This window comes from Acinonyx jubatus, chromosome F2 (genome assembly GCF_027475565.1).
Source record: "Acinonyx jubatus isolate Ajub_Pintada_27869175 chromosome F2, VMU_Ajub_asm_v1.0, whole genome shotgun sequence".
Lineage (NCBI taxonomy): Eukaryota > Metazoa > Chordata > Mammalia > Carnivora > Felidae > Acinonyx > Acinonyx jubatus.
Window position 1 is genome coordinate 81,582,085 of NC_069394.1, and position 12,518 is coordinate 81,594,602.

A 12,518-nucleotide genomic window follows, 5' to 3' on the forward strand; every position below is an offset into this window, starting at 1 on the left:
CCTTTGGATAAATACCTAGTAGTGCAATTGCTGGATTGTAGGGTAGTTCTACTTTTAACTTTTTGAGGAGCCTCCACACTGTTCTCCATAGTTCACCAGTTTGCACGCCCACCAACAGTGCAAAAGGGTTCCCCTTTCTCCACATCCTTGCCAACACCTGTTGTTTCCTGTGTTGTTACTCTTAGCCATTTTGATAGGTGTGAGGTGGTATCTCATGGTAGTCCTGATTTGTATTTCCCTGATGATGAGTGATTTTGAGCATCTTAGATAACACCATTGTAATCAGCTGATAAAATATTACAGCACTGGGACAAATCAGCTGTGTGCTTTCTGATACGAAGACAGTATTTTTATGTGGTATTCCTGACAAAAATGCATAGCTTGAATCTAGTCATGAGCTAACACGAGGTAAATCCAAAGGGAGAGATACTCTAAGTAACTGATCTCTATTCTTCAAAAATGTTAAGGTCCTAAAAAATAAGCAAAGATGCAGAAACGTTCTATTTGAAGAGGAAAGAAACATGACAGCTAAGTGCAATGCAAGATCCTGTATTGGACCATGGAATTATAAATGATTTTAGGGGAACAACTAGCAAAATCACATTTTAAAAAATGGTAGATATCTCAGGAAGGGCAAAGATTTCTATAAGATTATCTATAGTTGGGACTTCTTCTGACAGCATTCAAAGATTTTAGATACTCTTTGTAAATACCCTGGATTTGGCTTACTGTCTCTTTTTTAATTTCTTGATGAGCCAAAATTGTCTAACTTCCTTTGAAATTAACTATCAATTTATTGTTACCATTGGGGTTATGAATAAAATCAGTAACAAATAATATCCTCTGTAAAAAGACACAAATAACCAACTAATTGAAAGCTGTACTACCATTATTATTACTAAAATTTTATTAAAAATGGATCTCTTCTGGGGCGCCTGGGTGGCTCAGACAGTTAAGTGTTTGACTCCTGATCTCAGTCAAGTCTTGATCTCATGGTTGTGAGTTCAAGCCCCGTGTTGGGTTCCACGCTGGGTGTGAAGCCTACTTAAGAACAACAACAACAAAAAAAGATCTCTTCCACACAAAAATGCCCCATTAATTTTTGACAAAGTTGCAAAAGCAATTCAATGGAGGAAGGACAACCTATCAACAAATAATGCTGGAACACTGGACATCTCTAGGCAAAAAAAAAATGAACTTTGACCTAAACTACACACTTTATTAAAAAACCAACTCAAAAATGCAGCATACTCAAATGTAAAATTATAAATCTTCTGGAAAAGAACATAAAGCATAAATTTGGGGGGCACCTGGGTAGCTCAGTCAGTTGCGCATCTGACTCTTGATTTGGGCTCAGGTCATGATCTCACAATTCGTGAGATCCAGCCCCATCCTTGGCTCTGTGCTGACAGTGAGAAGTCTGCTTGGGATTCTTTTTGTCTCTCTGCCTCTGCCCCTCCCCCATTCACGTGTGTGTGTGTGTGTGTGTGTGTGTGTGTGTGCGCGCGCGCACGCTGAGCGCGTGCTCTCTGTCTCTTAAAAATAAGTAAACATTTAAAAAAAAAAAGATAAACTTTGGGACCTAAGACTAGGCAAAGAGACTTGACTTGTCTTAGACTTAATGACAAAGGCATGATCCATAAGAGGGAAAGTTAATACATTTGACCACATAAAACTGAAAAACTCTGCTCTGCAAAACCCCTGTTGAAAGGATGAAAACACAGATTATAGACCCTGAGAAATATTGGCAAATCACATATCTGACAAAGGCTTTGTATAGAGATTATATAAAGAACTTATAAAATTCAGCAGTTATATTCGGAATTTAAGAAACAAAACAGATGAACATATGAAAAGGAGGGGCAGGAAGAGAAGAAAGGGAAACATACCACAAGAGACTCTTAACGAGAGAACAAACTGAGGATTGATGGAGGGACATGGGTGGGAGATGGGCTAAATGGGTAATGGGCATTAAGGACTGCACTTGTGATGAGCACTGGGTATTATATGTAAGTGATGAATCACTGAATTCTACTTCTGAAACCAATACTGCAGTGTATGTTATCTAACCAAAATATAAAAAATAAAAATATAAATATAAAAGAAAATGCCATATTGAAAAAATAAATAAAAAGTCAGCAGTAAACAAATAATCCAAACAGAAAATAGGCAAAAGACATGTATAGACATTTCATCAAAGAAGTTATACAGATGGCAAATAAACACATGAAAAGATGTTCAACATTATTAGTTCTCTGGATGAATCTCTAGAGAATTTTATTAATTGGGGGAAAAATAATCCCAAACAAATAGCTCCCAAAGGAGCTGTTACAGGTTGAATTGTGTCCCTCCAAAAAGATCGGTTGAAGTCCTAACTCTAGTATGTCAGAATGTGATCTAATTTGAAACTAAAGTCTTTATAAATGTAACCAAGTTAAGAGGAGATCATTTCAGCAGGCCCTCATCCAATATGACTGGTGTCCTTAAAAGAAAAGGAAATTTGGATTCTGATAGGCACAGAGGGAAGGCCATGTGAAGACACAGATGGCCATGTGCCTGGGGTGATGCATGTATGTGCCAAGGATTGCCAGCAAACACCAGAAGCTGAAAGAGGCAAGGAGATTTTCCCTGAAGCCATCACAGAGAGCATGGCCCTGCTGATACCTTCCTTGATTTCAGACTTTTAGCCTCCAGAAGTGTGAAATGATATATTTCTGTTGTTTTCAGCGATCCAGCTTTTGGTACTTTGTGCAGCTGGCCTAGGAGACATCACTGATATATATTGCGTGGTCTCATTTGTGTAACTATCATGAAATGACCTAATTATGAAGATGACACCAGATTAGTGGCTGATGTCACTTTCTTGGTTAGGGTGTTAAATGGTAGCTACTCTGGGTATGAGAAGTTAGTACAGGGCAGGCTACATGGGAGGACACTATTTCTTTGCAGCCTACATGAATCTATAATTACTATTAATCTAAAAGGTTAGAATAATTTTATTCAAAATACAAGTCAAGGGGGCACCTGGCTGGCTAAGTTGGGTAGAGCATGCAACTCTTGATCTCAGGGTTGTAAGTTTGAGCCTAAGTTAGGGGTAGAGATTACTTAAAGATAAAATCATTAAAAAAAAGGTAAATATCTTTTTCACCTGCATGACTTGGCCATTTGTATAATGGAGATACAATAGAATCTTCTTTAAAAACTCAGGTTCTTGCAGCGACTCCTAGTGCCCTTCTTAAAGTCAACCAGCATTGTAATGTACAGGTGACTGGCTGGACCACACTGTGGCCCCAGGACCTAGCTTATTTCAATTCCTCCCCGAGGAAGTTGGTTTCTGGTGATTCTCTGCCCCACAAAAGCAGAACACAGGAGGTACAGAGAATTATAACGCATTGAGGAATCTGTTCCTTTGGGTTCCAAGCCCCTGTCACCTAAGTACTACCAATCCTTCGGTACATACTCCCACTGAAACCCACGCTTGCTGGCAGGCTGCACCTGTGCTAATGGAAGCCTATTTCTTGGCAGAAAACTCAGGACAGGAGGGTATCAGTGTTCTCAATTGGCCAGAAGGCAAGGCTCCTTCATGCAGTGAGGCAGACGACCTGTAGTTTGTCTCTCTCTGTCCACTGGGGCTAGCAGTGAGACTTAGCTATGGTATATCGGACACCTGCTCTCTTTACTTCCCACCTCTGCTGTCAGCTGGGGCTGTGGGCAGGTGAGCCTCTACGGGCACCAACGTGTGCTATATTGCCCCCGAGGACAGCAGTCTATCTGCAGAGTAAATGGCAGCCGCACAGTGAACCACTGTCTATGACACAGTCATACGACCTGAAATGTGTGTTAGAATAATAGGCAATGTGCCAGGTGCCAAGCATGTCTTAACATACTAAGTGTCCTGCAGACGGTGGGTGGGGGAATTTGCAGTCAGCCTTCGGTTTGCTTCAGGGTTGGAAGGTAAGAGGCACCTCAGGTAACCTGGATATCACCCTCAGTGAGGGCCTGTCGCCCTGCCTGTTGAGCCAAATACTGGGTGGCTCATAGGAAGCACTGTGAATGACTGATGTCAGTCACTCTCTTATTCCTCAGGAGGGGTATCAATTCACTGTCAAATGATTAAGAAGTGAACGGAGAAAAGGAAAACGAGGATTGAACAATGGGATGGTCTGTATTCCTCCAGTGACAGATTTGCATAGATGTTCCTCTCTGAGTTAAGGTCCAGCAGAGCTTTTTTTTCTGGCAGAACTTACGGCAGGTGTTCCGCTTACCCAAAACATCTCTTTCCCTTTTCTGCTCCTAGCTGATTTGTTGAGTGGCAAGGCAGCAAATGAGCATCTCCCCAGGACTGCCAAAGCCTCCCAGGGGCCACAGGGCTTCCTTCACCTGTCGCTAACTCAGAGCTCTTGGACAGTTCTGGCAGGGGCCGAGCTCAGTCCTGAGAGTTCTCCTTTTACCCCCTTCCTACGACCTGCCTGTGTGCCAGAAAGGAATGCACAGTGCGGGGCTGAGACCTTCTCAGGCAGGCTATGCCTAGGCTGTTTCACACCCAGGACATACCACACTGGCTAGCAGGCTGCACCTGCACAAGAAATGGATACACTGCTGCCTAGGCTAGGAGCACACACAACTGCATTTTAAAAACGCTTTTCCATTTTAGCACTCCATTAATTTCTATGAGAGGTTATCCTTTAGCAAACTTTTTAACACCTTATCGGAAAGAGAGAGAGAGGGATCGATTACCTGTGATCTTTGATAAATCACTCTGGCATAGAAACTGCAACGTGTACTGTGGTCATCGGTCTGGAAAGGCATTGAAAATGATTAGAACATGACACAAAACACACACATACAGTGAAAGTAGTTAAAGACCCCATTAGAAACACAGACGATACCTGAAGAATTTCTCTTAAGAAGCGGGTAACTGGAGGTTGGTAAAGCTTAGAAATGCGGTCTTCTTCTATGACATCAATCCGTCCCACACTTGGATGAGCAGAGAGGATGTAACAGAAGCTAGGAGGAGGCACACGAGTTTCTACCTGTTTAAAATGAAGGCAAAGGCAAACATAAGTGTGCTGGTAAAGATTCAAATACATTATTAAAATCTACTCTTTAATATATAGGTATTTATTCACAGATGCATTCTATCTCCCTGGAAGGTTATATAAGAAATTGGTATGTTGTTTATCTCTGGGAACAAACATAAGAACTTTTACACTTTTTGAATTTACTACGGATTCAAGATTTCATTAAAAACAAAAATTCTTCAGGAGTACCTGGGTGGCTCAGGTGGTTAAGCATCCGACTCTAGATTTTGGCTCAGGTCACGATCTCATGGATTGTGAGTTCGAGCCCGGGATCAGGTTCCATGCTGGTAATATGGAGCCTGCTTGGGATTCTCTCTCTCCCCCTCTCTGCCCCTCCCGAGCTCTCTCTCTAAGTAAATAAATAAACTTAAAAAAATTAAATAACAAAAACAAAAACAAACCATTCTTCAGAGTATATCTGAAAACACCATTTAGAAACTTCTTCCTCTTTGAGCGCCTGGGTGGCTCAGTCCATTAAGTGTCTGACTTCAGCTCAGGTCATGATCTCGAGCCCTGCATCGGGCTCCGTAATGACAGCTCAGAGCCTGGAGCCTGCTTCACATTCTGTGTTCCCCCACCCCTCTCTGCCCCTGCCCCACTTATGCTCTCTCTCTCTCTCTCAAAAAATGAATACACATTAAAAATAAATAAAAAAATAAGTACACTTCTTCCCTTTTAAAAAAAATGGGTACTGTTGACAACTGTTTACTGGTCTAGCACACTACAGAGTTATAGTCTTAGCAGTCTGCTAGGAACTCAGCTACCACACAAACAAGACAGCCCCCAGTTTTCAGCTTTCAGAGCTATGGCCCAAAGCAGCCGCTGGCCAGTCTGGTGGATATACTTGAGGATGGTGAAGAAAGGACACATTTTAATCAGTCAGTTTTACTACCTGTGAGCAACTACCATAAACAATTTGATGCAGTAGAAGGGAAGTCCCTGGCTAACCGGGTAGTTGTACCAATACCATGGGTTTTATTTACCACATTATATGAGTTTGTGCTCTAATTGGTAACTGAATGTTGGTTTTAACAGTATCTGGGAGGCAGAGGGGAAAACACCCTGTGTCTTATTTAGTACGAGGCTAAGACCCTAATTATTACAATGGCATGCAGTGGTTGTGGTTTTAAGACATCGTCATAAATTAACCTCAAGAAGAATGGAGTGCGGCATAGCAAAGAAAGCAGCCAGAGGCTGGACTTTAGACTGAGGTGAACTAGTCTGAATCTCTGTCCTCCTGGCTGATAGTCACTGGACCTCGGCTTCTCGGGGATGTGAACTGTGGGTGGGGCCTGACTCAGCACCTGGCATGGTGCAGGTGTCAGTCAGGGGAAGCCCCTCAGATGCTGGCTTACCTCTTCATGGGCTTGGCCACGGCCAGGTGCTTTCAGAGGCATGGCTGGAGGCCACATGGTGTCAATCAAGCTGAAAAGCCCTGCTGTCCTGGGAAAAAAAAAGATGCTGTTGATGGTATTCATCACTTAAGTGCCTGTTCATGATCTGGGCATGTGCAGTTTTGCTTAACAGGTACTATCCCTAATGCCAAGGAGACACCATTCAGGATGTGTGCTGATTCGGATGGGGAAGACACTGTCACACAGAGAAATGGGCCTTTGAAATCGCGCAAGAACAGGAAGGAGTTTGTCCATTACATTGTGATACAGCTCTCCAATCAAGTATTTTTTTTTTAATTTTTTTTCAACGTTTATTCATTTTTGGGACAGAGAGAGACAGAGCATGAATGGGGGAGGGGCAGAGAGAGAGGGAGACACAGAATCGGAAACAGGCTCCAGGCTCTAAGCCATCAGCCCAGAGCCTGACGCGGGGCTCGAACTCACGGACCGCGAGATCGTGACCTGGCTGAAGTTGGACGCTTAACCGACTGCGCCACCCAGGCGCCCCTCCAATCAAGTATTGTACAGCCTTTGAAGTGGTTACATAGAAGTGTTTAAGAAAATGGGAAAATGTTTCTGATACCTTGCTAATGGAAAAGCAGGCAACAAACTATAATGTCTTTCTCTATGTATGTATCTATGCACATACCTACATGTAATAAGCCAAAAGAAAAGGATACTGAAAGATATACAAATGATTTTAGTGGTTATCTGAGTGCAGCTTAGAAGTAACACTTTCTTCCTTTGGCTTTTATGTGTTTCCTATCTTTTTCCAAATAGGTATGTATTACTCATAAGAAGAAAAATTATCAATAAGCTATCTAAAGTAAAAAAGATAGCCAGACGTACAAGGACAAATATTATATGATTCCACTCATGAGGTTCCTAGAGCAATCAAACTTGTACAAACAGAAAGTGGAATGATGGTTGCTAAGGGCTGAGGGGGTGGGAAACAGGCGGTTAGTGTTGAATGGTCATGGAGTTTTAGTTTGGGAAGATGGAAACATTCTAGAGCTGGAGGGGTGTGATGGATGTTGAACAGTGTGAATGTACTCAATGACACTACTAATGGTTAAGGTGGAAAATTTGTTATTTACATTTTATCACACTAAGCCCCCCCCCCCCCGTTTTAGTTGGTATGCACGCACGTGTGCACATACACACACATCTCACAAAGCCTTCTTAGATTTTGCTCTCTCAACAAGATAGAATGCATGTGTGAGTAAATATCTATATATTCTTATTTCTTTCAATGTTTAACAGCAAGTTTTAGGTGCTTAGGATCTAGCAGCTAACAAAACTGAACAACTCAGAACCTGAAGATGAGGGTCTTAGCTTGCACTAGACAACACAAGCACCTCCCCACCCCCTTTGGGTTCCTCAAATTAATTTCAATAGAATCGTAGGGCATGGCCTGTGACAAACACCAAGCTCAATAGCATTCCTGTGAATTTTTAGGTTTTGGGTCAAAATCAAGCAAACAAATAAGCAAAATGTGGGTAACACATGGTAAAAAGGGATTGCCTGTGAAAATTTACTCTCTCCCTCTCTTGATTAATTCTGAGAAGTACCCTGTTGCAGCTGTCTGTGTGAGTGACGGACAGGGCTGGGGGACCCAGGGCTGCCTAAGGTCAGGAAAAGCTGTCAGGGAAGATGCAGAGGTAAGCTCATTTGACCTCTCACTGCCCTTCCCCAAGACTAAGGAATGGGGTGGGCCCATGATGTCTCTCCCTGGGGGTGGGTGGGGTGGCAGGAAGGACATGGGACACGGACTTGCCTCTTGCTCTCTGTCTGCCACGTGCCCAGTACTTCCTGCTCCTGGCTTGGCTCCTTTCTTTTCCCGGAGCATGCCACCTGACTCATGTTCCTCTGCCGTCCTCTCACTGTTTGATGTGAGCTCCCCAGTGGGTGGGCATCAATTTGTCCTGGTTGCAGAGAAGTGCCAGCCCAGACAAACTGGTCAAGAGACTTAGCGGATGAGGAACTGACACCCAGCTGTCACAAACACCTACATACTTCACTGCAGAAATCAGACCTAACACACTTGATATGCTCATTTCCTATTTGCAGTCTGGAGAAATGCAAGGTTGGTGGGCAAACAGTAATTTTCTACACCAATAAATATGTCCATTTCTCACCTTAGACCTGACTACATTTCAAAGGCAAAGCTAAGACTTTGCTCAAGCCCCTCGTTTACGACGGAGTGGGTACAGCATGGGCCTTGCAACAAGACCTGTCTCTTGTTCTAGTTCTGCATTTTATATACTGTGAAACCTTAAGAAAGTTTGCTTAATTCCTGCACCTTCCGTCTCCTCTTCTGTAAAGTTGGGAGAGATCAGTACACACCTGTTGTGTTACTGCAAGGGGTGGAAAACATACTGCGAGTACAGCATCTACTAGGGTTTCTATGCTCAGAATAAGTACTCAACATGTTGGGCATCTGATGCTCTTGTAATTATTCATATTGCTAATTGTTTAGGCTATTAGCTTCTTTTTTTTAAAGTTTATTTATTTATTTTTTGAGGGGGGTAGGGGCGAGAGAGAGAGAGAGAGAGAGAGAGAGAGAGAGAGAGAGTATCCCAAGCAGGCTCCACGCTGAACCCTACGTAGGGCTGGATCTCACGACCCCAAGATCTTGAGCCGAGATCAAGAGTCAGGCACTTAACCGACTAGGCCATCCAAGTGCCCTTAGGGCTATTAACTTCTATGCTGTTTTCTGTTCAAAAATATCCCAGTTGAAGACAAGATTTTAACCCCAGAGTGACCTTCTTTGTGAAGGAACAGAGTCAAATTAAAGGTATGATGAAAAGATGATTCTTTATACAGAACAGGAAAATAACACTTTCCAGAGAGTGACCAAGTGTTTATCGATTTTCCTAAATTTTTAGAGTTTCTGTTGTGTGGAGTCCATAAACTCCAAGAAGACAAGGTTCTATGGTGGGTTAGGGTTGTCACATGCAGCCTACCTGTGGCTTAGCCACACACACTGGAGTGGGAGACTCTGGAAAACCTGGTGTAAAAGATACATGTAATATCTGGACAAATGGAAGTTTCTTCAATTTATAACCATGAAGTCCTTTTTGGAAGCAGTGTTCCCTTGGAATTTTCTTTGACAAGTGCTATACTATGAATATAGCCTTAGAAAAGTTCTTTTTGAATTTAACGATGCTTACTTATTTAGAGGATGCTAGTGGCTAATTTTAAAAGTTTGGACCGGTTACACATTTATACTTTAATGCATTAAATAAAAAAATCTTATAAAAAATCAGCTTCTCTACTGTTTTGAAAAATAGATATGATTCAGATGGCTCTGTGAACTAGAGCTTTCGTCTCAGGCAGCACGCACATCCCTCGAAATGACTCCAGCCTCTGACTGGGACAGACTTTGTGCCGAAGCTAACTTTTGGCACAGTTACAGTGTATTGTTCTTCTCACTTCAGTCCTTCCCATTCGTTTTGTATCAGGTTTCACTTTGTTGCATAGGAAACTCATGCTTTGTGAAAAGCCATCCCTTTAAAATATGTTTAAAACAACAAACAAATTATCTGATGGGTAGATGCCACCAAAAGTTTATATTTTCATTTTTTTTAAAAGTTGTAAAATATATGTTTAATTAAAATAGAGGGGGAAAAGGACATACAGAAAAAGTCATCCAGTTTATGGTAAAAAAATCTGAAAAAAAATCTGAAAACATCATTTTGCCACAATAAATTTCTTAGGATATATCTTAATTTATAGGTTGCATAAAGTGAATCTGCAGAAAAATTTGGGTCACATCTCAGAAAACTAGAAAGCTTCCATAGCTATATTTTATTTATAGCAACAGGGTAGTATTTAAATGGGAAGACATCAAGATATACGCACATATTAAAATTATATTTACCAAAATGCACACTTAAAATGGTTAAAATTGTATTCTGTTATATATATACATGCATATGTATATATATATATATGTATACTCATTTTTCATAAAAAAGTTATATTTACCATGAAAATGAGTACCTAGTATTTTGACTGAGGATTGTTGACAGCTCGTGGAAAGAGTTATACTCCCTTCTATGTGAGAGGTGATATAATATGAGCACCCCAAATTCTTTACAGCAGAACACAATTTTTATTTTATTTTTCAATTTAGTTTTTAAACTGTTTTTTGGTTTGTTTGTTTGTTTATTTATTTATTTATTTATTTATTTATTTATTTATTTAGAGTGTGCACACTGCGTACTTGTGGGTGAGAGAGGGGCAGAGAGAGAAAGAGAGAGAGAATCCCAAGCAGGCTGCATATTGTCAGTGCAGAGCCCAACTCAGAGCTTGATCCCATGAACCTGATCATGACCTGAGCTGAAATGAAGAGTCAGACGCTTAACCAACTGAGCCTCCCAAGTGCCCTTAAATCTAATTTTTAAAACTGAGATATGTCACATACCAAAAAATTCATCCTTTTAAAGTGTACACTGCATGGTTTTTAGTGTATTCATAGACTTGTGGAACTTTCACCACTGTCTACTTCTAGAATGTTTCCTCATGCCAATACCATCCCAGGTACACCCTGTGCTGTGCCCGTCAGCAGTCACTCTTGCTACAGATCTACTTGCTGTTTTTATGGGCATTGTATACAAATGGAATAATATTAAATATGGTCTTTTGTGTCTGGCTTCTTTTACTCAGCATCATGTCTTTATATAGCATGTGTCAGTACTATATTCCTTTTTTGGCTGAATAATCCATGGTATGGATAAATGACATTTTATTATCCATTCATCAGTTCATGGACATTTGGGTTATTTCCACTTCTCAGCTGTTATGAAAACTGTTGCTATGAACATCCATATACAAGTTTCTGTGTGGACACGTTTTCAGTTCTCTTATGCAGATAACCTAGGAGTAATTTGCTAGGTCATACGGTAATTCTGTGTTTAACTTTTTGAGGAACTACCTAACTGTGGTGCATAGTGCTGGCACTGCACCATTTTACATCCCAATAATGTGTGGGGTTATAAATCCAACTTTGTTTGTAAGTTATTACACATATTTAAAAAAATTTGGAAACATGAAATTTTATATCTGGAATGATTTATAAAAGAACACTTGGTTTTTTTATCCTATATTCACTTTTATGCTTTTCGGATGCTTTGAAATTTTAACAGAACATATACAACACTTTTATAATCTATTTTGAAAACGAAAAAGCTGGGGCTCTGTTAAAACAGTGGTAACCATGGCACAAGAACAGACACTCAGATCAATGGGACAGAATAGAGAACCCAGAAATGGACCCACAAACCTATGGCCAACTAATCTTTGACAAAGCAGGAAAGAATATCCAATGGAATAAAGACAGTCTCTTCAGCAAGCGGTGCTGGGAAAACTGGACGGCGACATGCAGAAGAATGAACCTGGACCACTTTCTTACACCAGACACAAAAATAAACTCAAAATGGATGAAACACCTCAATGTAAGACAGGAAGCCATCAAAATCCTCGAGGAGAAAGTAGGCAAAAACCTCTTTGATCTTGCCCGCAGCAACTTCTTACTCAGCATGTCTCCGGAGGAAAGGGAAACAAAAGCAAAAATGAACTACTGAGACCTCATCAAAATAAAAAGCTTCTACACAGCAAAGGAAACAATCAGCAAAACTAAAAGGCAACTGACAGAATGGGAGAAGATATTTGCAAATGACATATCAGATAAAGGGTTAGTATCCAAAAATCTATAAAGAACTCATCAAACTCAACACCCAAAAAACAAATAATCCAGTGAAGAAATGGGCGAAAGACATGAATAGACACTTCCCCAAGGAAGACATCCAGATGGTCAACAGACACATGAGAAAATGCTCAACATCACTCATCATCAGGGAAATACAAGTCAAAACCACAATGAGATACCAGCTTACACCTGTCAGTATGGCTAACATTAACAACTCAGGCAACAACAGATGTTGGCGAGGAGGATGCGGAGAAAGAGGATCTCTTTTGCATTGTTGGTGGGAATGCAAGCTGGTGCAGTCACTCTGGAAAACAGTATGGAGGTTCCTCA

The 12,518-nt window shown here is 41.0% G+C and overlaps 1 protein-coding gene across 2 annotated transcripts in view; it reads right to left on the reverse strand.

Moving 5' to 3' along the window:
* Window positions 1-12,518, reverse strand: part of SPIDR (scaffold protein involved in DNA repair) — a 493,308-nt gene that overhangs the window by 27,960 nt on the left and 452,830 nt on the right. For both annotated transcript variants that reach the window (XM_015071433.3, XM_053208306.1), the window contains 3 exons: window positions 6,437-6,524; window positions 4,890-5,033; window positions 4,738-4,797 (listed from right to left, as the gene is read on the reverse strand). In XM_015071433.3, the coding sequence (XP_014926919.1) occupies window positions 4,738-4,797; window positions 4,890-5,033; window positions 6,437-6,524 (292 nt within the window). The remainder of the gene's footprint in view (window positions 1-4,737; window positions 4,798-4,889; window positions 5,034-6,436; window positions 6,525-12,518) is intronic.